This window comes from Lotus japonicus, chromosome 1 (assembly GCF_012489685.1).
Source record: "Lotus japonicus ecotype B-129 chromosome 1, LjGifu_v1.2".
NCBI classification, from domain to species: Eukaryota; Viridiplantae; Streptophyta; class Magnoliopsida; order Fabales; family Fabaceae; genus Lotus; species Lotus japonicus.
Window position 1 is genome coordinate 5,647,608 of NC_080041.1, and position 26,169 is coordinate 5,673,776.

At 37.1% G+C, this 26,169-nt stretch overlaps 6 protein-coding genes across 6 annotated transcripts; 3 read left to right on the top strand and 3 right to left on the bottom strand.

Annotated features, from left to right (window-relative positions):
* Positions 1–642: 642 nt before the first annotated feature.
* LOC130749012 (uncharacterized) lies at positions 643–5,236 on the bottom strand. Its single transcript, XM_057602309.1, has 3 exons — positions 5,096–5,236; positions 1,305–2,853; positions 643–1,118 (listed from the first exon to the last, which is right to left on the bottom strand). The coding sequence occupies exons 1-3, from the start codon at positions 5,234–5,236 to the stop codon at positions 643–645; spliced, it is 2,166 nt and encodes a 721-aa protein (XP_057458292.1).
* A 5-nt stretch (positions 5,237–5,241) lies between these two features.
* Positions 5,242–6,279, top strand: LOC130749088 (glutathione S-transferase T3-like). Its single transcript, XM_057602406.1, has one exon. It carries the CDS (start codon positions 5,242–5,244, stop codon positions 6,277–6,279), a length of 1,038 nt encoding a protein of 345 aa, XP_057458389.1.
* A 551-nt stretch (positions 6,280–6,830) lies between these two features.
* LOC130749166 (uncharacterized) lies at positions 6,831–8,053 on the top strand. Its single transcript, XM_057602513.1, has 4 exons — positions 6,831–7,173; positions 7,318–7,401; positions 7,564–7,637; positions 8,021–8,053. The coding sequence occupies exons 1-4, from the start codon at positions 6,831–6,833 to the stop codon at positions 8,051–8,053; spliced, it is 534 nt and encodes a 177-aa protein (XP_057458496.1).
* Positions 8,054–8,584: 531 nt separating this feature from the next.
* Positions 8,585–12,071, top strand: LOC130733214 (protein XAP5 CIRCADIAN TIMEKEEPER-like). The gene is made up of 11 exons (XM_057585331.1): positions 8,585–8,891; positions 8,986–9,051; positions 9,154–9,334; positions 9,746–9,824; positions 9,929–10,005; positions 10,189–10,250; positions 10,354–10,485; positions 10,588–10,641; positions 11,241–11,306; positions 11,466–11,540; positions 11,802–12,071. Exons 1-11 carry the CDS (start codon positions 8,721–8,723, stop codon positions 11,850–11,852), a joined length of 1,014 nt encoding a protein of 337 aa, XP_057441314.1. The 5' UTR covers positions 8,585–8,720; the 3' UTR covers positions 11,853–12,071.
* Positions 12,072–13,239: 1,168 nt separating this feature from the next.
* Positions 13,240–18,388, bottom strand: LOC130733213 (U11/U12 small nuclear ribonucleoprotein 59 kDa protein). The gene is made up of 9 exons (XM_057585330.1): positions 18,191–18,388; positions 17,520–17,736; positions 17,007–17,352; positions 16,817–16,900; positions 16,003–16,068; positions 15,647–15,719; positions 14,783–15,168; positions 14,581–14,621; positions 13,240–13,571 (listed from the first exon to the last, which is right to left on the bottom strand). The coding sequence occupies exons 2-9, from the start codon at positions 17,687–17,689 to the stop codon at positions 13,493–13,495; spliced, it is 1,245 nt and encodes a 414-aa protein (XP_057441313.1). The 5' UTR covers positions 17,690–17,736; positions 18,191–18,388; the 3' UTR covers positions 13,240–13,492.
* A 3,022-nt stretch (positions 18,389–21,410) lies between these two features.
* Positions 21,411–22,433, bottom strand: LOC130733215 (transcription factor PAR1-like). Its single transcript, XM_057585332.1, has one exon. The coding sequence runs from the start codon at positions 22,123–22,125 to the stop codon at positions 21,727–21,729; it is 399 nt and encodes a 132-aa protein (XP_057441315.1). The 5' UTR covers positions 22,126–22,433; the 3' UTR covers positions 21,411–21,726.
* Between the last annotated feature and the right edge of the window lie 3,736 nt (positions 22,434–26,169).

The following is a 26,169-nucleotide window of genomic DNA, read 5'->3' on the forward strand; positions in this document are numbered from 1 at the left end:
TCTAGGACTAGGACTGATTGGTTACTAACCGAAAAAATCTATGCTTAAAACAACGTTGTTAATCATCCAAGAAAACATGATGTTTATAGTAGAAATTAGATGTTATTCACTCATTAGTGAAATAGGATGGAACTATAAAGGAATTTGCTGGTAGCACCCATATAAACCAACATACCCCAAATTAAACCTGGTTTAAAAGAATTTATTTGAGTCTATTTTATAAATTAATTATATATCATCATGAAAATTAGAAAAGTTCCCTCATAAACAAGAACAGAAGACAACCCAACATAAAGAGGGCTCAAAACCTGTACTTTGCAGAAAATAAAAACCGACCAAAGCACACACTACACAAGTCCTAAATAAAACAAAAAAAAAATCCTCAAAAAACCATATAAAACTATAAAAAAAAACAAGACTCTAAGAGCATCTTCAATGCAAGGTTCTTAGTTCTTATTTTTGAGCTAAGAACTAAGAACTGAATTCTTAACCATTTGAGAGGATGACGTGGAGTTCTTAGTTCTTAAAAATAAGAACTAGGTTCTTATATAAGGAGTTTTACTTTTTGAGTTTTTAGCATAAAAAAATATATTTTCTCTCTCATCCAAGTTTTTTATTTTGAAACTCGGTTTCATTCATAAATCAAGAAGAAGTCATAGAGGCGTGGACATCATTATGGACGACAGAGGTAATCTCCGGGGGAGCCTCTTCAATCCAAACCATACAACCATAATGAAAAGCTAAATGGGCCAAAGCGTCAGCGGCACAGTTGCCGGTTCTACGCACAAAAGTAAAATTAAAAACATCAAAATGTGAAAGCAATAAACGACAATCACGAACAATTGTATCTAAATGCGATAAGCCACCATCTCGTCGATTCCAGTAGTTGAGAAGCACCAAACAATCCGTCTCCAGCCATAGCCTCCGGAAGCCTAACTCCGCTGCCAAACCGAGAGCCCACCGCATTCCCAACGCTTCAGCCAGCACCGCAGATAGGACAGGCCCTAATTCAGTCGTTGCTGCTGCCAAGAACTCACCATTCCTGTTCCGGACGATCATACCCGCACCTGCTTCCTTTCTGTTCTTGACCGAGGCATCAAAATTTAGCTTGAAAGTTCCTGTAGCAGACCGGATCTAGGTAGAGGGGAGAACCCGTGGAGCCACTGGAGGAGAATCTTGCATCACCGTGGAAGGTCGAAGAGCTGAAGCCCGCTGCAAGATTTGGTCTATGGAGGCGTCTTTATTTGAGAAAACCATCTCGTTCCTCGCCTGCCAGAGGCTGTACAAAACCGTGAAACAAATACCTGCACTTGTAGTATCAGCCACCGCAAGAAACCTGCAAAAAAAATCATGCACCGTGCTCTCCTCATCAAATCGCAGGTTTAGAGGAGACGCGAACCATGCAAGCTTGGCAAACGGACAGAAGAGCAGCGCATGTTGCACCGTTTCTGCAATATCAGGACACCGTGGACAGCAAGGCTCCAAGGCCACTCCACGACGGTGCAAAGTCGAGCGCACCGGTAATAGGTTAAGACATGCACGCCAAGCAGTCTCTCTACACCGGGGAGCTGCATCGGCCTTCCATAACTTGGTCCATAAAGCAGGGGCCAACACCAACGAAGAAGATGACGACGATTCCCTCTCAAGTTGCTTCTTTTTAATAAACGAGTACCCCGACTTTGAAGTGTAGCACCCATCACCTGTGTCAGGCCAGAAGAAGCAATCATTATGTGGCTGGAAAGACAAAGGAATGGAGAGGATTGCTCTAGCTGTAGGTGGCCAGCACAAAAACTCCACTTTGTTCCTATCCCACCCCCCACCCATGGGCAGCATCAAATCAGAGACATGTAGAACACCCAATTCTGCAGCTGCATCCTCTCGATACACTATTGGACCACAATTTGGAATCCACTTATCATCCCAAGCTCGAATGCTTGTGTCGTTTCCAACTCTCCACAAACCACCATCATGAAAAATCCACGCTGAATTTAACAAGCTTGACCACGCATAGCTCGGCCTATAGCCCTTTGTTGCTTCAAAGAGTGTTTGGTTTGGAAAATACACAGCCTTGTAGATTTGGGCTAACATTGACTCTGGCTTGGTCATGATACGCCACCAGTTCTTGGCCACTAGAGCAGTGTTGAACGCCTTGAAATCTCGGAATCCTAGCCCGCCACAAATTTTTGGCCTACAAAGAGCCTTCCACTTGAGCCAATGGCATGTTCGGTGGGTAACATCACCACCCCAATAAAATTGACTAATCATCCCTTTAATCTGGGAACATAGACTGTCAGGTAGAAGGAAGCAGGACATGACATAGGAGGGAATAGCTTGGGCCACAGCCTTTACCAAGACCTCCCTACCTGCCCGCGAGAGCGACCTCTCCTTCCATCCTTTGAGCTTCTTCCATACTCTATCCTTGACAAAGTTGAAGATTTGGGTCTTTGACTTTCCAACGATCGTTGGGAGACCCAAATACTTGTCAAAACACTCAACAGCCTTTACATTCAACAACCCTTTAAGGTGATTTAAACAAACATCGGTCACGTTTCGGCTACATGTGAGTGTTGACTTGTCAAGATTAATAACTTGACCGGACACCCGCTCATAAGTTGAGAGAATCTCTCTAACACACCCAGTCTCTTCTGCCGTTGCTCTGGCGAAGACAACACTGTCATCTGCAAACAAATGGTGAGATATCACAGGTGCTGATCTAGAGATCTTTACTCCATGTAAAGAAGATGTCAGCATAGCTCTGTTAATTAAAGCAGAAAAAACTTCACCACAAAGGATGAATAAATATGGGGAGAGTGGATCTCCTTGCCTCAAACCCCTGCCTGGATCGAAAGGGACCTGAGGTGATCCGTTCAACATAATAGAAAAATTCACTGTGGTAACACAACTCATAATGAGGTCCACCCATCTGCCTGGTTACTTTATTACTTTATTACTTGGCTAAGAACTAAGAACTGAATTCTTAACCATTTGAGAGGATGACGTGGAGTTCTTAATTCCTAAAAATAAGAACTAGGTTCTTATATAAAAAGTTTTACTTTTTGAGTTCTTAGCATAAAAAAATATATTTTCTCTCTCATCCAAGTTACTTTATTACTTTATGAGTTTTGTTTTATTATTTTATGCAAATAAAAAGTATAAATAATGTGGTTGGTGGGACCAAATGAATAGTGGTAAGAACTAAGAACTCATAGTTGGAGTAAAATTGCTTGAGAGTTGCTTAAGCACATGTGACAATACGGGCTCACATGAATAGTGTTAAGAACTAAGAATTAAGAACTAGCATTGGAGATGCTCTAAGAGACAGGAAACAAGCACCGAGATTTTTTATTATCTTTTTTTATACGCAAATGTTAGTTGTTAGTAATTAGTCTTTCTCTGAGTTCGAACCCTTCACCCTTCTTCACCCTTCATCTTACCAAACCCTTAGGTCTCAAGTTCTTACAACTTATGCTATCCTTCGTTGACTCGAGTTTTTCTTATAACATAAACACCTATATAAATGTTTGGAAGAATTTATGTATAGTTAATGAACATACTTATACACTTATTGTGTCCTTATTTTTATAAGAGTTTAATGGATATGCACCGTCGGTGTAAAATAATTTTACACGTACAACCAATCACAACATGTCACGTAAGAAGAATAATAACTTCATTTTAAATTTTAATTAAAATAAAGATATATTTTATAATGTGGAGGAATTCAATTGGAAGACTGTGTAAAATCTATCTACACTGACGGTGCATATCCCTTTAAAAAAAATTATAAACTAAGAGTTTATATTTATTTATAATTTATTTTCTAACTTGTTAGAGCAACTCCAACGCTGGTTTCTTAACCAGGTTGGAGGTGCTAAGAAACCAAGGACCAATTTCTTACCCATTGGAGCACAGGTCCTTACGGTTCCTTAGCTAAGGAAAAATGGGCAGAGTTGCTTCTGCAAGCAACTCTGCTTTATCAGTTTCTTAAATAAAATACTATACTTTCTCTCACATTCAGTTCCAACAGATTACAGAGGGAAGAAACAGTGTTAACAGATTGTATGAACTATCTCAATTTTATTCAAACAATAAAAATTGAAATTAATTACAAGGCTTCAGAAAAATAAATTTTTACAAAGAAAAATGAAAAAAAAAAAATTACAGAAGCTTGTAGAAGGCCTGCATGTGCTTGAGGGGCGATCTTGTGGCGGTGGCGGAGGGTGGCGCTTGAAGAAGGCCTGCATGTCTCCGATCCAGTGCTTGAGGGGCGATTTGGGTCCAGATTGAAGCTTTGGTGGCGGCTGGGGTAAGTTTTGGTTGCGGTGGTGGGTGTTTGGTGGCGATGAGGAGGCGGTGAGGCGGGTTTGGTGGCGGTGAAGGTTGTTTGGTGGCGGGTCAGTGGCGGTGAGGTGGTTTTAGTTGTGGTTGTGGGTGTTTGGTGGCGGTGAGGAGGCGGTGAGGAGGGTTTGGTGGCGGTGAGGTGGCGGGTCGAAGGCGGTGAGGAGTTGGTCGTGAGGAAGAAGAGAAGAGGAAGAAGAAAAGAAGAGAAGAGGAAGAAGAAAGGGGAAACGGCTAGGGTTAATGAGGGAGGGAGTGATAAGGGAGTATTTATAGTGGATGACCGGGTTAGCCGGTCATCCAACCGTTTGGGACCGGTCCAGACCGGTTTTGACCGGCTGGACCCGGTTTTCTGCCCGTTTGGGCTTTTTTTTTTTAAATTTTTTTGAATTTACCGGTTTGACCGGTTTTCTTACCGTTTTTCATCAATCTTTAGTTTTCCAGCTTATATATAGTGCAGTAGACCATTTGAAACACCAACCTTTACTCCCACAATTTCTCTCTTGTCAAAAAATTCTCAAATTTCTCAAAATGAATAATTCTTTTGAGCAATATTATCCACTCCTTCAATATGAAACTCCTCCTACAAGTGAAGGTTTGCATCCTTCGCCTATGTTTCCACCAGAAAACCAACCTCCACAGATGATTCACCCGCAAAGTCAACAACCTATGCCGGTGTACCAACAACAAAACCAACATCCGCAGATGATTCACCCTCAAAGCCAACCTATGCCGGTGTACCAACAACAAAACCAACATCCGCAGATGTATCAACCACAAAGCCAACCTCCGCAGATGTGTCACCCTCAGAACCAACCTCGTCACACCGGTGGTAATTTTCAAAATCCTTCATATCAAATGTTTCCACAATCGTTCCACCATCAAAGCCAACCTCCATGTCAAATGGGACCATATTCACCACAAATGCCTTATCCAAACAATCCACAATATTGCGTGTATCCACCACAATACCAATTTCAAAACCAAGCACCTCCTACTAGTAGCAGCAGTTCAAAAGTCTCAGATACACAATGTGAGGCTATGCCTGATGAGCCTGAATTTTCTACTCAACGGGGTCTAGATGATATTGAGCTTGAAGAAACCGGAAAGAAACGCAACAAATGGAGTGGTAAAGATAATATACTTCTTCTTCAATCATGGCTCAACGTTTCTACCGATCCGGTCGTGGGAAATGATCAAAAGTCAACATTGTTTTGGGATAGGATCCAAGCCCAATATGAGGAGTACCGCGACCCTGCCTATCCTTCGAGGTCAGCAAACTCCTTGAAGTCTCATTTTTCTAAATTGAATGCTGATATTCAAATATTTGTCGGTTGCCACAACAAGGCTACTAGTCATTGGAAAAGTGGACACTCAGATAAGGACATCATGGCTACGACGCATTCCATATATCACGTAGATACGGGTAAAGATTTCAAACATGAGAATGCTTGGCGGTTGGTGAAAGATGAACCAAAGTGGAAGGGAACATTTATGACAACCAGTTCAACGAGACAGAAGAAGTCAGGAGATGGGGCGTATGCAACATCGTCTGACCCGAGTGCATCAATTGAGGGCGACGAATATGAGGCCACACAACCAGCAACCCGCCCAAAGGGAAAGAAGAATATCAAAAGGAAAGCCAAAGTAGGAGACACTGCTTCAAGTGAGCCGTTATATGTTCCTAATTCTGATATGGTAGCCATCGGGAAAGCTAAAATAGACTTACTGGCGAGTTTCAAGGAGCTGAAGACCCAAGAAATGGAGATGAAGATGGAAAAAACCAAAATTAAAAAGGAAAAAACCCAAATTATGAAGGCGAAGTTGCTTAGGGAATACAGGGATATCCTTATGCAGGACACATCTAACATGAACGAGGTGCAGTTAGCAGCGCATCAGCGCCTATGTCAATACGCCATGAATGAACTAGGAATGTCTTAGTTCTTGTTGTGTTTCTTAATGTGTACCAATGTTGTGATTTTAGCATTTTTACTTATGTGTACCGCATTAGTGTAGTAATTTTAGCATTTCTACTTATGTGTACTTCATCAGTGTTGTAATTTTAGCATTTCTAATTATGTGCACTGCATCAATGTTGTAATTTCAATATTCGAGTTTTTCTTACTGTGTACTTCATCAATGTTGTAATTTCAATATTCGAGTTTTTCAATATAGCCGTTGGGGAATATATCCGTTGGAGAATATAGCCGTTGAGTAATATAGTCGTTGGAGAATATAGCCGTTGGGGAATATAGCCGTTGGAGAATATAGCCGTTGGAGAATATAGTCGTTGGGGAATATAGTCGTTGGAGAATATAGCCGTTGGGGAATATAGACGTTGGAGAATATAGCCGTTGGAGAATATAGCCTTGTTGTTTCTCTTATTTATACATGTCATATTTCACTCATCTCAACATTTCAAAGTTCTTTTGTTCTCTCATCTCGTCTTCCTCCTATCAAATTACACCGATAGTTTCTCATTGTGTCATAGAATGGATCCAAACAATATGGCCGAATGGGACATTTACGACGTTGTCATTGACGAACTTATCAATGACACGACTATAGAAGATATGATGCAGGAGGAGATGGAGTTTTATCAACAACATGCGAACACTGTTAGGCCCAAGCGAACAAGAAAAGTGATAGAGAGAGATCGTGAAGCTGGGCACGAGCGGTTGTGGATGGACTACTTCTCTGAAAATCCTGTATACCCGGAGGAGCTTTTCCGGCGAAGGTTTCGAATGCGAAAGGATGTGTTCCTCAGAGTTGTAGATGCCCTTGGGTCTCATAACCCGTATTTTTTACAGTCTGTTGATGCAGTTGGAAGACAAAGTTTGACACCATTACAAAAGTGCACTGTCGCTATTCGTATGTTGGCGTACGGATCACCTGCTGACAGTGTTGATGAGTACGTTCGAATTGGTGAAAGTACTGCAATTGAGTGCCTAAAGAATTTTGTAGAAGGTGTGTGTGCAGTATTCGGTGAAACATATTTGAGGCGCCCGAACCATGAAGACATTACCCGCCTACTTCAATGGGGGGAGTCTCGTGGATTTCCAGGTATGTTGGGTTCTATTGATTGTATGCATTGGGAATGGAAAAATTGTCCAGTTGCGTGGAAACGTCAATACACTCGAGGTGATCATGGAAAGCCCACAATCATGCTTGAAGCAGTGGCATCTCAAGACTTGTGGATTTGGCATGCATTTTTTGGCATTGCAGGTTCTAACAATGACATTAATGTGCTAAACCAATCTCCTGTGTTTAATGATGTTTTGAGTGGAAATGCTCCCACGGTGAACTTTAGCGTGAATGGAACAATGTATCACATGGGATACTATCTAGCAGACGGCATCTATCCCCCGTGGTCTACATTTGTGAAGACCATCTCAATGCCACAAGGAGAAAAAAGGCAAAAGTTTGCCAAAAGACAAGAAGCAGCAAGAAAGGACGTTGAACGTGCATTCGGCGTTCTCCAATCTCGGTTTGCAATAGTTCGTGGTCCATCACGCTTTTGGCATCCGAATGACATGAAGTCAATAATGTATGCTTGCATCATATTGCATAACATGATTGTTGAAGATGAGCGCAACACGTACCAAGGTAATTTTCTTTATGAACAGGTCAATAATGACATATTGGATGCTGAAGTATTAAGTGGTCATATCCCCGCTTTTAGAAATATCTTGGAAAGAAGAGCACATCAAATTGAAAGGTCAATCCATCACCAACTTCAAGCAGACTTGGTGGAGCATATTTGGCAGCTTCCCGAAAACGAGAATAATGAAAATTAATCTTCAAGTGTTATTATGTATTTCATTTAAAATGTATTGTTGTTTATTTTTCATTGTCATGTATTTTCTTTCGTCTTTATTTCTATCATTCAATAAAATTGTTTTTGCTATAAAAAACACAATGTACTTTTTTATTTTATTTTAAGTTAATATGTCGATATTTAAATTTAGTTGTTTTAAATATTAAGTAAATTTAAATTAAATTCGTATAAATATTAATTAAATTATTTTTTAATTGATTTAGTATTAAATTTTAAATCTAAATTGTGTGAAAATAAATATTATTAATTTATGTTGTATGGTGGGACACGGGTGGGACCCTTCAAATAGTAATTTAAGAAACCATGGGTTGGAGCAAAATCTGGTTCAGTTCCTTAGGAGTTTCTTAAGTCTGATGTGGCAGTACGGGCCCACAGGAATAGTGCTGAATAGTGTGTTAAGAAACCAGATAAGGAGCAAGGGTTGGAGGTGCTCTTAGAGTTCAAGTTGTTAACATAGCCGCCACAAAGATTCAACAACGAAGAAAGCTTTCGTTTCGTGTTTATCATACGTTGTTTGCAATTTGTGTCGGAGTGAGAGACGAAGATGTCGGGTATGGGAGACGGGTACGTGGGCACCGCCCAGGACGGCGTTCGGATCCGGCGGCTGGAGAAGCAGAGAGAAGCTGAGCGCCGGAAAATCCAAGAGCTCAAAACCAAGTCCGCCTCCTCCAACGGCCAACCCGGTCTCCTCCAATTCGGTTCCAGCACTTCCGAGGTTTCCATCCCATTCTAGGGTTCCACCGTTTCCTTCCAATTCCCCCAATCCCCATCTTTCAAGTTTCAATCAACCCCTTTTTCTTGTGTTTCAGATTCTGGAAACTGCCTTCAAGAAAGAAACTGTTGGTCTTGTCACCAGAGAGGAGTATGTTGAGAAGGTGAATGCATGAAAATTGAAAAACACACAATTTTTTGATATTATTGTTCTTATTTATTAGCCATAACATGTTCATGTAATCATGTTTTGTTTTGATGTGTAGAGGGTTAACATTCAGAGCAAAATAGAGGAGGAAGAGAAGGAGAAGCTTCAGAAGCTGCAGCAAGAAGAGGAGGAGCTTCAACTGCAAAAACGCAAAAAGAGGAAGTTTAAAGGGAATTCTAGATTGTCTTTTGCTGAGGACATTGACAGTGAGGCTCAAGAGGAGGAGGAGGAAAATCACAGTAACCAACCACTACCCCGTGCTTACCCTTTTTTATATTGTTGCTGCTTGAAATTGTAGATTTTCTTAGTTTATCTATGGCCTCGTTTGGAAAAACAGCTTAATTAAGCGAAGTGGCGAGCTTATTCATAAGTTATTTTAAAAAAAATTGAAATTGAGCTATATATAAGCATAAGCTCTTTTTCATAAGCTATCCTGAGTAGCTTATGAAAATAAGCTCAAAACAACTTATGGTCTACTATAAGCTGTTTGCATAAGCTCTCCCAAACAGGGCCTATATAATGATTTACATGTTGGCAAATTGTTTTATTAAAGAAGAGAATTGTGAATGATTGTTGATTAGTGATGTTACTTACTACAATGTTTCTTGGAAAATATCGAACAGCATTGAACTTTTCTATGTTGCTGGCAGGTGATGTGGAAACAAATGGACTTCGGCGGGGTAAACTTGGCAAAGACCCCACTGTTGAAACTAGCTTTCTACCTGACAGGTGCGGTGTCTCTCCGTCTCTTCTTTTGATTACTCGATACCTTGTCTTGCTTGTTGGTTGTTTCCCTAACATACCTGCATAGGAGTGCTGAGGATATTATTCAGTGAGCGAGAGGCTGAGGAGCAAGCTGAGCGTGAAAGGCTGCGCAAGCAGTGGCTCCGGGAGCAGGAGCAAATTCGAAGTCAGTCTTCTTCCTAACTCTGTTTTTAGAAAATGTTGAATGGTTTTAAAAAAGAAAAGTTTGTGTAAATATGATTATATTAGGGAGAACACATTATGCTTATTTGCCTCTCAAGTGACACAAAACAAAACACTGATAGCCACATAAATGCTCATTCTGAATCAAGTTGTTTCTGAACTTCAGATGAGCCTCTTCAAATCACATACAGTTACTGGGATGGAACTGGCCACAGGCGTGTGATCCAGGCAAGTAAAGAACATGCACATCAACTTACTTTTTGAGTTTTTAGATAAGGATGCATTTACTATATAATGTTATTGGTGTCTCAGCTATTTTATGATGATTCAGGTACGCAAGGGAGACAGCATAGGAGAGTTTCTTCGAGCAATCCAACAGCAACTTGCTCCTGAATTCCGAGAGATTCGAACAACCACAGTAGAAAATTTGTTGTATGTGAAAGAAGACCTTATCATCCCTCACGTATGAACACAACAGTTATTTATAATTTCAGAAAGCCATGCTATCTTAACATTTTATTCATAAAAGGATATGTTATTTACCCGTTTCCACGTACTATTACAGCAACACAGCTTCTATGACCTAATTGTGAACAAAGCGAGAGGCAAAAGTGGACCGGTATGTCTCTTTAATAACTCGTTCTTTTATTTATTGTGTTCCTTCTCTTTCAGAAGGCACGCCCTCTAAATTTCCCGCAATTAGTGTGTTTGTGTTTTCTCACTCCCCTACCACTGTGAATAGTTTCTTGAATTGAGAAAGATAATAGTTTCTTCAATTTCTTCAAATTATAATTTCATTCACTTTAGAGGAGGGGGAAAGCATCAAGGGATTTGAGATGCCTTACTTCCCCCTCTAAAGTCAGGGGTAACTCTGGAGGAATAGAATCCCTTTATGTATATACACAATCAGACTCAAAACTGTAGGGGCATGGTAAGGAGGTTATCAGTTGCAGAAAGAAGTCGAATAAGCAAAAATGATTAAGTAAACCATTTTGATACTAAAACAACATTGAGGGAAAATATGAAAATGTTTTTTTTTCTTCTGATTACTTCTTGTTTCTCGGTAATCAGTAGTGCTTTCATATTACTGATGGTGTTTATATGGTTGCTGGTTTTCATATAAATAACATTTGAGTGCTGTCATCAACTTGGAAGTTTCATGACTTCCTGTAAGGATTTGCAGTGTTGAAGTTACTTATTGTTTTTCCTTATATACAGCTTTTTCATTTTGACGTGCATGAGGATGTAAGAACAACTGCTGATGCCACTATAGAGAAGGATGAGGTATATTTTCTACCTAAAACCATCACTGTTACTAATTTCAAATTTAGTAGTAAACACAAGACAAATTGCTTGTTTGTCTTTGGATGTTCTAGTAATCTTCTTGCCTTCTGGATTCTTGCTTAATTATCTCACGCTGGTGTTCTTTGTCTCAACCAACAGTCTCATGCTGGTAAGGTTGTGGAAAGGCATTGGTATGAAAAGAACAAGCATATATTTCCTGCTTCAAGATGGGAGGTACTCTCTCTCTCTCTCTCTCTCTCTCTCTCTCTCTCTCTTCTCTGTGTATGTTAGTTTGAATGCCGGACTTTATTCCTATTTTTTTGCCTCAAGACTGAGCATACTTGTGAAGGTGTTTGATATATCACTATTAGGAATATAGTATCTGAGAACTGGCATATTTATGATAGCAGTATCAGATTAGTGCGCTTGTGATGTATAGCAGCTCATTACATAGCTTCTGATTATGATTGCAATTGTGTTCATCTTCAATTGCAGATATATGATCCAACGAGGAAATGGGAACGTTATACCATCCACGGAGATTGATTTTGAATAGGGATTTCCTAGCCCTGACCTTTAATTTGGCCATCAGCTAAGCCAGATTATGCCTATTGCACACCTTGATGATGTTGGCTTTATATCATTAGTAATTTCAGTGGTTTTTTTATCTATGATTGTTGAGACTTGGACAATTAATCGGATTTATATTGAAGTGGACAATTTCATGTTTATGTCATGTGTGTCAATGGATTAGGGTTTTGTCTATGTCATGTGTGTGAGAAAATTTAATTGCAAGTGTCTTACGTGTTGACACTCCGAGGCACGTCAATGTGGAACCTACGCGTGTAAACATTTAATTTGACGTGGTTGAAGCTCGTTACTTGGTAGGGTAATGCATAGTTGAAAATATGCTAAGTTGTAACTTTACCATTTTTCTTCGTCATTTTTACCTTTTAGAAATACAAAATAATAAAATTGTTTGCAAGAACCATTCAATAGCTAGGATTCTAAATGCTATTCTCTGTGATTGATTGGTTAGCAGTAATCGCTTTATTAGTGATTTAGTGCAGAAAACGAGTCAAATTTGGTCGTGTTCTGGTGATTGAAAAACAGATTCCAATATAAATCTAATAATAAACCATAAAATTAAACAAAAAAGTGTAGGAAGATAAACACTAGTATCTTCATTCACAACACATCCCCAAAAGCCTTGTTCACATTGGCGTTGCTCATTGACATCCTTGGAGGACTTGTTCTTGTTCCTCCTGTTCTTGATGGAAAATTTGTTGGGTTAGTTTACCAAAGAGCCTTGATGGGCATGCTAGCTAGGGAACTGAAGGAGCACATTGGTTAAAAGTAGTGGCAAGCTCTAGAGCTTCGAAAGGAAAGTGACAAAGGTGAACATGAAACTGACTAGAGGGAGTGCATGCACAGGGGAAGCAAGGCTCAAAGAGCGCATCAACAATAAGAAAGAAGTTACCGGTAGAGCACAGCAACCGCAAGGGATTAAAATCCTTTGCCCTATGTGAGATAGTGAATGAGAGATCAAATGGAGATCATCAGTTCTAAGACTACACATTTTGATTATTGTATACTTGATAGTAAATCATCCTTTTTTTTCTCCATAACAGTCGGTTTGGTTTGATTAATACATCATGTTCTGTCATTTGGTTGTGGGAAAAAAATTAGAAAAAAAATGAAAACCTGATTTTTTCGCTGATCAAATGCAAAAAGAAAAACGAACTTCATAACAATTTCTTTCTTTCCAATTTCGAGATCCAATTTGATTATTTATTTCTTCCTGTTGTTCCATTTCAGTCAACCATACAAGTGAAGAAAACTTTTACTTTTTTTTTGCCCATATTCTTTCCATGCAAACAAACCAAATTAGCCCATTTTTCTCTATTTTCTTCCCATTGTCTTCCAGCATTCAAACGACTAATACACAGCTATTCATTCAATTGTAAATACTACTGTAATATTGAAAAATTATTCTTATCCTTTACATCCCTTCCCTATATACATTCAACAATAATGATTATCAGCATCTTAATTCAATACATGGTGACAATGGTGATATACCTGGGAGCTTGCCAAGAATATCACTCACTGTTCAAACATTCAAAAACTTATCAGAAGACATCTGTATGCGAAATGAGTTATGAGTCCACAAGCTTGTCAACTAATCATTTTGGCCTGACCAAATAAGATGCCCATATCTCATTGGCTGGAGGAGGAGGTTGAACCCAGTGCCCTGGTATACGGCTGCACAAAGTTTTAAGGAATCAAAGTAAATAAAGAAACCAAATGAGATGCTCAAATGCTTGGTTTCCACTTTTTCACACTCAATGTGTTGGTTTTTTTTTAACGTGAAAGAGAAGAGAAATATTTCTGATGGAAGGCAGATTTTTTATTAATCAGAACTTGCTCTTTTAAAGGCAAAGAGTAACTAACAAACTGACTAGAAATCTGCAAAATTTGAAATACTAACAAAAGATACTCTAAACAAATTCAAAGATAGTCTAACTAATCATCCTAACAGAATTAGGACTTATTCAAATTTAAATAACAACTTCAAACTAACAACTTAAATTTAAAATTCAACAGCTACTGAGACATAATTTCAACACAATGCATACCAGATAATAGCAATCTGATAAACTTGTATGTAATAGGGGTGTCAAAGATTTAAGCAAAATTATAAATACCAAAGTGAATTTTAGTCGCATTTATAGCACTAACACATTAAGTGGCCACAGTGGGGTGGACTGAGTTCTTCCATCACATTTCCACTCGCTTTATCTTGTTATCTTTCTTATCACATCACTCATCATATCTCTCTCTTCTCTTCCTCTCTCTGACTAGGTGTGGGTGGTTTTTGGTTGTGAATTAAACTTTAGAGAGGTGGACTGCATAACATGTTTTACAGATCACTAGTTCAATTAAAGTACCATCCTCAGCATATCCCTCATGAATAGATTTAATGACTTGTCACCCTTTCCCTCTCTCTTTTCACTTAGTTTTGAAATGCAATCTAAGATATTCCGAAAGCAGATTAGAAAAAATCACTAAAAGTAACTTTGGTATGCCCTTAAAAATGAGGGTGAATTAAATTCATCAATGAGATTTGTACGTAAAATTACATCGAACACTCCTTTAATTTTCACCTCCATTTTTAAGAGATACCATACCAACCCTAAGAATGAAATCATGGGAGAAAAGCTTCATTATTATTATTATTATTATTATTATTATTATTATTATTATTTATTACCTTCCTCCTGGTCTGATGTAGGCATCCCATCCTCTTCTAACCTGCATGTGATAATAGATAGGGTTAACAATCAAGGACTTAAGAAGAACATGCCGGTGACTCAGTGAGTTTAATATAAGTAACATGTATTCTAAAGAAACAAAAAGAGACTTGTATTTTGCAAAATATGTAGAATTTAATTGAAAAAGGTAGTAAACAATACCTCAATTAGCGTACCCATGTCCTTGTTGCTTCCATGATAATAATGATAGAACTCAAGAGGCAAATTTGCCAAAGGATCATATGCTCCTGCAGACCTCTGTCCATCAGATGCTATTTTACTAGATTTCTTTTCATCAGCCGCACCGGAGACCTCTTCAGTTACACTATGAACTATTTCATCTTTACTCTCCTTAACTTCACTATCGTCATTGTTTCCTCTCGAGAGTTTCCCTTGACTCTGAATAGCTTTTCTGGATTCTTCAGCAGTTGCAATTGCATCTTTAGCAGCATCTGTTTCAGCTGCAGCCAAAGCTTCGCGCTCCTCTTCTTCCACTGCAGCCTGAACTCTCTCAAGAAATTTGTCATCCTCCTCAGGGAGAAAATGGCCTACATTATTTGTAAAAAACCATACTCACGTCAAACATGAAAAGAAATTAATTGTTAAATAGGTGAATAATAAACTCTTGCACACACAAAATGTAAACATGCTGAAAATTTCCAATCAGAAAAGTAAACCGTGTCTATCATATTATCAAATTAAAAAATACATGGTTTCCATTTGTAAAGATATTTCACATGATACAATTATAAGTCATTCTTCTCTAATCAAAATGCTAAGCATCAGAGCTTGAACTCAGTCACGCAATTTACAAATATAATCAATCATAAACCTGTATTCCGGACTATGAATTGAAGGTAATCAATTAATGTTAAATTAATGTAAGTCCACGTTACAATTTATATACCATAGCAAGGGTGGAGAATAGAAAACCAACAGAGTCTGAGTACTGAGTGAGCAGTAATATAATATGCAATATAATCACAGCACAACTAACAAGAGGCAGAGTGTATTTCTAATATATACCTTGTTTTTTCAGCTTTTGTATCCTTAAGGAGCGTAATTCTTTAAGTTTCTCCACCATCAACAGTATCTCGAGCTGTGGCATTAAATGATGCAAGAGAAGATTAAGATATATTGATAAAAAATAAAATGTGATGGTCCATATAGATTGAAAAGAAAGCCATGCATATACTTCTTTTGTAATGGAGGCTTCATGAAATAAAGGGAACAAATCACAAGATTTGGGTAGTGAAATAAATAAGCATGAATTAAAGGTCATGACATATGGTAGATTGAATGGAATGGTTGACCAAGTTTCTCAGAGTTAACAGAAACCATAAATTAGCAATGATTTAATGGCCAATTGAACATAAAGTTACCTCAGACCCTTGTTTCTTCTTCTCTTCTTTGGCTTTAAGCTTCGCAATTTGTTTCATCTTTGTAACCTGCAAAAAGACATGCTTAAGACATTACTATGACTTGCATCATGAACCAACGTAACCACTAATATATTTGGAAGTGAACTTCTGAACTATTAGGATGGAAGGGAAGGTCAGAGTCTCAGGGAAGTTAGTTTAGTTAGGGGGTATAACAGTTAGAGGAGGATATCTTTGTATGAATAGGGAAAATAAGGATAGAAAAATCCATTCATGAAGTCAGAAAGTTGTAAGAAAGTGGAGACCCTTTGTTGAAGGGGGAACCTTGAAGAGAATTCTTTCTCCTTTTCTCTTCAGATTTCAATCTTCAATAACAGATTACTCATTGTTCTTCTCATCTTACATTTTGTTCAATTTTGACTAGTAAAACTGACGGAATGAATCAGCATTACCCTTCCCCATTTTTAATTAAGGGAAAAATAAAGAAAATATAGTGACAAAAGGTTTGAAGTAAGTAAGAAAATTAGCACAGCATGAGATTTGACGCTATAAAAATATTTCATTGGAAGCATCATGAACAGAGAGTGAACCATAATCAGATGCAATGATGATAAAAATAATAATGATAATAAATAATGAGAAGTTTAGCATAATTGTCTCATTGTGTATGTTTATTTAAATACCAATCTTAGAATTCTGATTTTAAATTGAGTACCTAGTTGGCATGGTCTTTCATTTAGCCAGTCAAAAAAACAATTAGCAACTTCAGTTCAAAATCAAACTAAAAAATAGGCACAGTTTGCAAAGATTTCAACACCTTGCTATTGGCAATGTCCTTGGCAATCTCCCTGGCCCTCCATTCATCAGCTTCTCGGTCAATTTTCTCAAACTGCTCAGACTCCTAGATTTATTTTAACAATGAAAGCAACCAAAATGATCAGTTTCCAACAGTGGCAGCAATGAAGAGCGAAGAAAAAGTCTCATAAAAATGAACAAGGCAAAGTAACCTTTGCAAGCATTTCTGCAACACGCTTCCTCTTTCTCTTCCTCCAGAGTTTATTCCTTTTAGACTTATGCACTTTATTTGTAAACCTGGCCACCGCAGATTTCTCTTCCCATGGAGTCGCTTCATCCGCTACAAATCTGAATGGCCCCAGCTGATTTCCTAATTTTGAAATCAAAGCATTAGCTGCTTCAACAGTCAATGATTCTTGGGTTTCTACACTAACTTTTCTGTCTTCTAGACATTTAAGAAAACCAGAAAGATACGGATCCTGTGAGCCATGTTTTACATCTTCTAACGAAGACCCTTTACTATCTTTGATCATCATCAACATCTCTAGCTCCTTCTTCCTACAGAGAATAACAATGTACTAATTTATCATTATCAAATAGCATTTAAGAAATTCAATGGGTGCTTAAAAGCTTATAATCATAATGCAACTGAGAGAGCTTTTAGCTGAAAAGTAACTCAAGGTTGAAACTAAAACATGAACTAGGTTGAAATAGGAGCAACATACATTCCCTTTGCTAGATTGAGAGTATCTTGCAACTCTTTGAGGCGGTCAAACACATTTCTGTTCTCCCAAAAGGAATTCGAATTTGGCAGTTCAGAAGGTAACATCGGAAACCTAGGAGGCCCGGGAGGAAGAGGTGGTGGTGGCGCAGATTGGAAAGGAACCAGATTCATTGCTAGCACTCAGTACTGTGTGATTCAGATGCCCAAAAAAAACCTAACTGCATGATACCAAGAGCCAATAACATTAAACATGAACAAAAGGAAACACAGTTAGTTAATTTGTAAAAAAAAAAATTGATAAAATGTGAAGTTGAAACAGAAAGAGTCAATGATAGTTAAAATTGTGTTGCCCTTGTTCTCTCTGATTCAGCACTAAAACTAAATTTCCTGAAGAATTATTGATTCTAAAATACACTAACAGAATGAATTTCTATCTTCTTAATTTAACAACAGGTATTTAGCTTCTATGTTTCAAAAGCATAGTATCAATATTTAACTGTTAATCTATTACCTTATTAACATGTTGAGCATAGGATTTCTCAGCAAAGTTCATAGTTCAAATGGCACAATACAGTAAATGACCAAATTTCTACAGCTAAACTTCACAAAACAAAAGGGAAACATCTAAAAGGAGAAGGAGAACGAAAAAGGGGAATTTATTTTTAGGTGAACCTGAACGAGATTGAAGAGCGGATTGATAGTGTCTGGAGGAAGAAGAGAGGCGAGCATTCGAAGAGGAATCAGCGTCCATGGATTGTTATCTCGCGGATTAGGGTTTTGTGTTGTTGAAGAAGTGAACCAGTGAGAGAGAAACAGAGGAAGAAGATGAAGTCAGGGAGAAGAGTGGAGGGTGGGTTATGGAATGGTTTGTTCAAGTTGTTAAGTAGAGAAAAATATGTGAAAATTGATGAAAATTTTACAAGTTGTTCAGCATGATAAAAAAAATTTATTTTTTACAAAATGACATTTAAATCTCTAATATATTCATTAAGTATCTAAAAAGAGAAGGATACATATGTAAATTTAAAAATATGTAAAAATATTAAGCAACCTTTCTCTCCATTTTGTTAAATAGGAGAGACCATTAAAAGTGGTAGATTCTACTTTTGAACTCTCTCACTAATTTCACGATGAACCAAATAAGAATGCTTTCGGTTTCTAATCATCCATTTCTTTTTGTTGATTTTCTTGCGTAAGAAAAAGTAGTCGTTAGGGTTTGCGTGTGTGAGTTAGACTTTTTCCCTTTCTTTTTAGGATGGTTAGATCAAAATGTCGCGTGGAGTGCCATGTAGGTAAGACCGTTGAGGTGTCAAACGATTGTGTCACCCCTCCATCTGCTAACTCACGTTTTTTGTAACAGATGTTAACACCGCAACTAAATCAACTATATTTCTTTGTAATTAAATATTACTCCTTTGGTCCTTTTTATAAGAGACTCTTTGACAAAATCACATAAATCAAGGAAACTAATATTTTTTATAAAATAAACCACTATGCTTAATTCCAATGATGTATTTTCTTTTTTCAAAGAACAATCATGTTAATTACCACAAATGGTAACAATAACTATTGGGTGCTTGCAATTTCCCTCCAAATTTTTGCATGGGGAACAAGTCTCTTTGCATTGGAATCGATTATTTGACTTAATTTAATAAGAGTGTTTCTTATAAAAATGACTAAATTTTTTTTTCAAAAGTGTTCATTATAAAAAGGACCGGATAGAGTAAATTCAAAGAAAAAAAATGATGGACTAAATCCAAGCAACCATTATTTTATAATTTTATAATTAAGGGCTAAAAACATATTTAAGTCATCTCAAAAGCAACCTCTAAGGGTATGTTTGGATACCTATCGGTATTAGTAATACTTTAAACTTTAAAGTAAAAAATGAATGAATTGAAATAAATGTGTTTTTATGTTAATTCAAACGGTATCCAAATACACTAACAAATCACTTATAAATTGTTGAGTTGATTATGTTCCTACATGGGAAATACCTTTTGCAATATTGAAGCTGCTTTCTGTCTGTCTTGTGATTTGTGATGCATAGTGAGTATTAAAGTGCTGTTGTGGGCGATGCCGCACGGCCAAGTTTGTGGCTGCAGAAGCTTTTGGATATGGTGTGCTGCAGTGGGTGAATGATTCTCCTAAATTGATGGAGGCTAGTTGTGACTGCCACTGTTCCTACAGAAAGTTTTGCATATTGCAAGCTGTTATGGACATGGGTTTCCGCAAACTGTGCTGGAATTGCATTGCCAGGTTGTGTGGTACTGGATCACCAAAACAGTGTAATGACTGTTGTACTAGTAGATTGCTCAGAGGAGGCTTGGTTTTATCTGGTATTAAATTTAATTTGGGTACTGTCCTCTCAAGTTATAATTTGCATTTCGTTAAGTTCTCTCCAAAATTTCAGGGTTAGATTCAATGACAAACACACACTCTAACACCTATCTTCACTCTAACACTGATACTAAAAGCTAGGTTGTGTGCTAATTTGTCATTGAGTCTAAATTACGATGGAGTTTTGGAGAGAACATTTTAGTTTTAATTTTATTTACTATTAATTTTGTTTCTACAGTTTTACTCCACAACTATTGAGGTAGGTTGTTTAGCTCAACAGGATATTAGGATGTCTATGGTACTTATCTTCAATGTGTGAGTCCTGAGCAGAGCATGCACTTTGTTTTAATGCACTAGGGGTTTGTTTAGTTAGATGAGATAATGAAATCAAAACTCTTTCTAGAATTTTTTTCCATCTAGTGGATATATATGTTTGAAAATCGTCTAGGAGAATTAATTTCAGTAAACAAAATTTCAATTTTGTAGATAAGTTATATTGCAATGGACATAATTGGGATTTCACAAGATTATCATACATAAAATTCTTATATATATAATATATGTATTAAAACATAAATCACTTCACTTTTATCATAATTAATGTCATCCAAAATCAATTATGTCAATGTTGATCGAAACAAGTGCTGAGATGAGATAATTAGCTTCCGAAGAGCCTATCAAAGAAAAAAAAATAGCTTCCGAAGAAAGTGATAACTGAGCCTTTTCTATTATTAAGCTTCAACTTCAATATTTAAAAGGGATAAAAGATGAACCCAAACGCACTTTTCTAATGTTAATGATTAAGTTCTACTCCATCTTTGAAACATACACTCAAGGCAAGATAGTTAAAAGTCATCAATCTCCCAATATGTGTATGTCTTGGCTTCTCCAAAGTGTGATTTTATCTAATTAAATTAAGGAAGATAATCCTTGGATGACAAAAGAAATCATGTGAACTTTATAACCCTTGAAAGTACATGTTTGAAAACCCTTAAATCAGAATCAATTATGTGGAGAAAACTAAGATTTCAAAACTGATTCTAACATGTTATATGACTATATCCTAAGTCCAAGTCATTGTGGTAGTAATGGCTAACAGCCAAGAAAGTCAAACAACCCTATTCCAAAATCTCCAAAACAAAGTTTTCACAACAAAATAAAGAGAAAGTGACCAATGAACAACATGTGTGTGTGCCATGTTACTTTTGAAAATGTGTCTGATCTCATCCAGATTTTTAGATCCAATTGGCTGGCCCACCAGACCAAATGAAAACTCAGCCAAAGTCCACATACACCAGCAACAACAGAGAGGGCACATCATAACACCATGAACTCTCACCCATTCTAACTTCACTCCAGAGATCACTCACAGAATAGATTCCTTCCACAATTGCCCAAAATTCATAACTACTTGAGCAATTCTAACTCACTAACCCAATTTCCAAACTACTTTCTGCCAAGAAAGAGAGAATATCAACTGTCAAGATATATATAGATAAAGTCATAAAACAGAGAAAAACTTCAAAAAAAAAAGATAAAAAAATGATAAACCTAAGAAAATTGGAATTTTTTTCCTTGATCCCAACCAAAAGTACAACAAAAAAATCAAAAAGAAAATAAAAAAATCTAACTGATGGGTTTGTGGGAAAAACCAAAAGAACCTAACCTAAGGTGTTTCTTCCACCATGGATTGATTCATCATCATGATCATCTCCAAAGCGATTCTTTCTTCTTCATACTACTCGATGTGGAACTTGGACGATTACTCACTTTCTCTACTTTCTCTAATCCTTCCTCTTCATACTACTTGTTGTGAGACTTGGATAAATACCCACTTTGATGAAGCAGATCCATCACCATCCTCATGATCAACCTCCAAACCTTGTCTTCTCCTTCTCCAACTTCTCAAAGAAGCCAGTAAGAGCCCTCAAAGCTTTGACTTGGTGCTGCAAGGCCATTATATACCCAGCAGTCTCATCAAAAAGCTTGTCCCCACCAAGTTCCTCCCCACCAGGCACAATCCTCTGCAATGCATGAATCTTCATCTCCACCTCTTCCCTATCCTCCTCCTCTTGATCATCTTCTTCTCCTTTCTCAACACCCTTCACCTCTTTCACAGCCACTTCCTTCTTCGCCTCTCTCCACCGCTTCCTGCAGCTTCTCCTCAACACATGCAAGGATTTCTGAGCCACCATGGCAGAGTCCTGCTCTGTTTTCCTCAGAAATGCAGGTGTGCTTATCTCTGTTTCTGTGTTTTCATCTTCCATGTGTGAGTGTGTGTGTATATATTATATAATTATATATATACAGTAGTGGTGAGGATTGAGAAATGAGAGATAGTGAGAAATTGAGAGGAAGAGAAATAAAGAGAATGTTGTGTGTGTGTGAGTGTTATGTTGGGAGTTATATCTATGAGGAAAGATGTGTTGTTGTGAAGATGATGAAGGAGTGAGGTGAAGGAGAGGAAGATGTTAAATTATTGTTGAGCTCTAGAAATGTCAATGACAACGAAGCTGGTCCCACTGGTTTTGGCCACGATACAAGAAGCCCCTAAGTTTTGGATTGGAGTAATGTGGTGGTGTGTGGTGTGAACCTCACTCTCCAAAACAAGAGCGTGCCTTAGTCTCTCTACCTTGTCAATTTGTTTTCTTTTTACCTTTCCTTGCTTTGGTTTCTTAGTTTTGAGATTAGATATATAGATTGAACCAAATCACAGTGCAATGTAGCCTTAATTAAGTAGATAACTAGCTAGGTTTGTCGACATTGTTTTTATCACTAGCTAGGTTAAGTGTCTAGGTGTGATGCAATGTCTAAATTCTAGAGATTACTGCAATGTCGACAAAGGCACTTAAGAAAATTAATGATGTACCACTTAAATCAATTACCTATTAGTGTTATTATACTTAATGATTTTGTCGGTCAAATTTACTCTTTATGAATTGATCCCTAAATCTTCACCTCCCGACTCATATCTTCCGATTGTTACCATTTTAGATATCCATGGAGAAGAATGACTCGCTATTTACTTGCTATGTTTGTTTGTCTGATTACAATAAATTAATTTACTCATTCAAAACATAGCAATACTAATACTCATTTGAACTAATTAGAAGATATTTGATAACTAGCTAGGTTTGTCGACATTGTTTTTTTCACTAGCTAGGTTAAGTGTCTAGGTGTGTGATGCACGTCTAAATTCTAGAGATTACTGTAATGTTGGGATGAATTGAACTCATTTTATATTTGTTTATTATTCAATTTCTTTATAAACCTTGAAGCATAAGATTTTTTTAAAGAAAATTAACGATGTATCACTTAAACTAATTACCCGTTAGTATCATTATACTTGATGATTTTGTTGGTCAAATTTACTCTTTTTGAATTGATCCCTAAATCTTCACCTTCCGGCTCATATATCTTCCGATTGTTACCATTATTTAGATATCCATGGAGAAGAATGACTCGCTATTTACTTGCTATGTTTTTTTTTTAGAATTACTATGTTTGTTTGTTTGGTTACAATTAATTAATTTACTCATTCAGAACATAACAATACTAATACTTTTTTTTTTTAATTAGAAGATATTTGATATCAAACATTTGATAGATTTACTGTTGTCTCAAGTGTTTCATCACGGGTGATCAATAGGGCACAACTGTACTTTTTACACGTGATTTTAAAGCTTTTAAAATACTAAATAAGTTCACATGTAACACCAATATAAATGCTACACATAGCTATTTTTTTTTTGAAATTATATTTATCTAAATTAATATATTGTAGGCTTAATAATACACCAGAAAGCTCCTGTAATTGTAAAGGGAATCAAATCCAGGGCCTAGAAAATTTTTACATCAAATTGGGTCCCTATAATTTTTTTTTAATTCAATTAAGACCAAAGTGTGCCAACCCTCAATTTTATTTCAGTCATCAATTCCACGTGGCTTTTATTATTATTTTTTAATTACAAAATAATAAAAAATTATTTTTAATTCCAACTCAATTAAATAATCAGGAAAAAAATTTAAAAACTTAATAAATAACCTAATCTAATAATCCTTTAATTAACAAAATCAATTCCCCCCAAATCATCTCCATCTTCATCAAAATCAAACCCATGTTCATCTCTCATCTGAATCAAATAAAAAATCTCAATATGCTTCCTCTCTCTTTCCAACACAATTCTTCAACTTCTAAAAAAAAGCCATAATCTTCCATTAATTTGCTGCAAAACCAATACAGAAACAGGGCAGAAGCAAGGCGCATCAAGCCAAACAACAAGAAAAAAACGATCTCCCCCAGAGAGGATTCAAGCCTTCACGCAGCATATCCTTGGGCTATAAACCAGTGGAAGAAAAAAACATGATGCCAGAGCAAAGGAAGAGGCAATACAGTGCAGAGAAACTAGTGAAAACTCACTCACATCTTCATCTACCCAAATTCATCTCACCATCTCACCATTCTACCCTAAACCCAGCCACCTGCAAGGCTGCAACCTCAACCCCAACACCCACCACTTGCAACCTCACCCTCACCCAGGGGCGGATCCAGACCTTACATACCAGTGTGGCTAAATATAAAAGAAATTATAGACTAAAATGTATTGAAAATATTTTTTTTTTCAAAAAAGAGAAATATTATAAATAAAACCATGAGAGAAAGTTTCTCATGGAAATATAAGAGTTTACGGTCCAATAAGGACTAGGTTCCAAGAAGGACTAGGCTTACAACGAAATATAATAAAAGAAGCAAAGTGAAAAATAATTAATAACAAACCCAAATTCTCATGTTCTTCCCCTTTTCAGCGTGTATTAATAATTATTTTCATTTACCATCGTTTTAAGCTCTAGTTTGATGCATTACTATTTTTTCTTGTCATGTGAATATTCGATTGTCTCATCTTTTTGCAAGTTGTAAAAGTACAGTCTTGAACTTCTTTCTTCCTTTCTTTGTTTTATAGATTAGATAGCTCAAAATTGCTCTAATCTGTTAAGTGATACGGTTTTGCAACTTAATTATAACGAGCTTACTGGGAGTATACCTACTGAACTGGGAAAGTTAAGGAAGCTTAGCTTTCTCGCGCTGAAAAATAATCACTTAAGTGGAGCAATTCCGGCAAGTATTGGTAAATTGGAGACATTAGAACGATTGGATCTGAGCTTTAATAGCCTTTTTGGTCCAATTCCAGTGACATAAAATTTGGGTTTGTTATTTTGCAACACTACACTCCATGGTATATAAATTTTTTCTAAAAAAAATAAAAAAATCAGTGTGGCTAAAGCCACACCTGGCCTCAATGTAGATCCGCCCATGCCCTCACCCCCAAACACCAACCTGTTGCAACCTCACCCTCACCCACCTGCAACCTCACCCTCCCCCAAACCCCAACCCGTTGCAACCTCACCCTCACCCACCTGCAACCTCACCCCCACCCCCAAACCCCAACCTGCAACCTCACCTTCACCCTCACTCGCACCCCCCAAATCTCACCCTCACCCGCACACCTCAACCCCAACACCCACCCACCTGCAACCTCACCCTCACTCGCACCTCCACCCCCAACCCCGCAACCTGCAACCTCACCCCCTCACCCTAACCCGATACCCAACCCCCATCACGAAAAAGAGGAAGAGAGAAAGAGGAGATCTGGGTCTTTGATGATGAAGAAGATGAAGGAGATTTGGGTCTTTGATGATGAAGGAGATATGGGTCCTTTGTTGATGAATTAAAGGATTATTAGAGAAGGGTTTTTATTAAGTTTTTAATTTTTTTTCCTCATTAAATAATTGAGTTGGAATTAAAAATAATTTTTTTATGTTTTTAATTAAAAAAAAATTATAAAAGCCACGTGGAATTGATGACTGGGATAAAATTGAATGCTGGCACATTTTGGCCTTAATTGAATTAAAAATAAAATTCTAGGGACCTAATTTGATGCAAAAATTTTCTAGGCCCTGGATTTGATTCCCTTTATAATTACAGGGGTCTTCTGATGTATTAAGCCTATATTGTATTCGTAATTACTAAACATTACTTTCAAAAAAAGTTACTAAACATTACATTACTTTTATTACTCATTTTTATAAGATTTAGAAAGAAAGTATGGTATTTATGTTTTTTTTATTTAGCCACACATATCTTCTATATAAAACAATCTTATTCTAATAGAAAATAGTAACATTCTCTATTGAGTAAAACACACTCTCTCCCCGTTATGGTTTTTAAAATGACACTTCATTTATAATTGTGTAAGATGTACATTTAACCGATCATTTCAACTTTTGCGAAGAAATATTAGAATTCGTCACAA